The following is a 381-nucleotide window of genomic DNA, read 5'->3' on the forward strand; positions in this document are numbered from 1 at the left end:
CGTTCCCCCTTCCCCACCCCACAGATCCTCTGGGGGTCTTCAAGCTGAGCGTGCACTGCAGCTGCGAGCTGGACGCCTGCCACGCCGACGAGATGCGCATCTCCATCGAAGGTACCGCCGGCCCCCCATTGCATGGGGGGCTCTTGGTGTCCCATTCCCAACCCCCTCCCCCAAAACCCAACGTGCCGCCCCCCGCCAGGCTTCGAGCAGCAGCGCGGGGACATGCAGAGCATCGCCAAGAAGCACCGCCGCGTGCCCTACGTCCTGGCCATGGCGCTGCCTGCAGAGCGCGCCAATGAGCTGCACAGCGCCCGGCGGCGGCGGGACCTGGACGCCGAGTATTGCTTCGGGTGGGGGGCGCAGCGGGACCCCCGCAATGGG

General features: G+C 69.6%; 1 protein-coding gene across 1 annotated transcript in view; it reads left to right on the forward strand.

Moving 5' to 3' along the window:
- Nucleotides 1–29: 29 nt before the first annotated feature.
- The window catches only part of LOC122191901 (transforming growth factor beta-1 proprotein), a gene marked incomplete at its 3' end in the record, with an annotated part of 1329 nt that continues 977 nt past the window's right edge, over nucleotides 30–381 (forward strand). The window contains exons 1-2 of the mRNA XM_042892307.1: nucleotides 30–111; nucleotides 200–350. Of these exons, the coding sequence (XP_042748241.1) occupies nucleotides 93–111; nucleotides 200–350 (170 nt within the window). The remainder of the gene's footprint in view (nucleotides 112–199; nucleotides 351–381) is intronic.

Source organism: Lagopus leucura, unplaced genomic scaffold (genome assembly GCF_019238085.1).
Source record: "Lagopus leucura isolate 7727_CA_CO unplaced genomic scaffold, USGS_WTPT01 27325-0_obj-0_obj, whole genome shotgun sequence".
Classification (NCBI taxonomy): domain Eukaryota; kingdom Metazoa; phylum Chordata; class Aves; order Galliformes; family Phasianidae; genus Lagopus; species Lagopus leucura.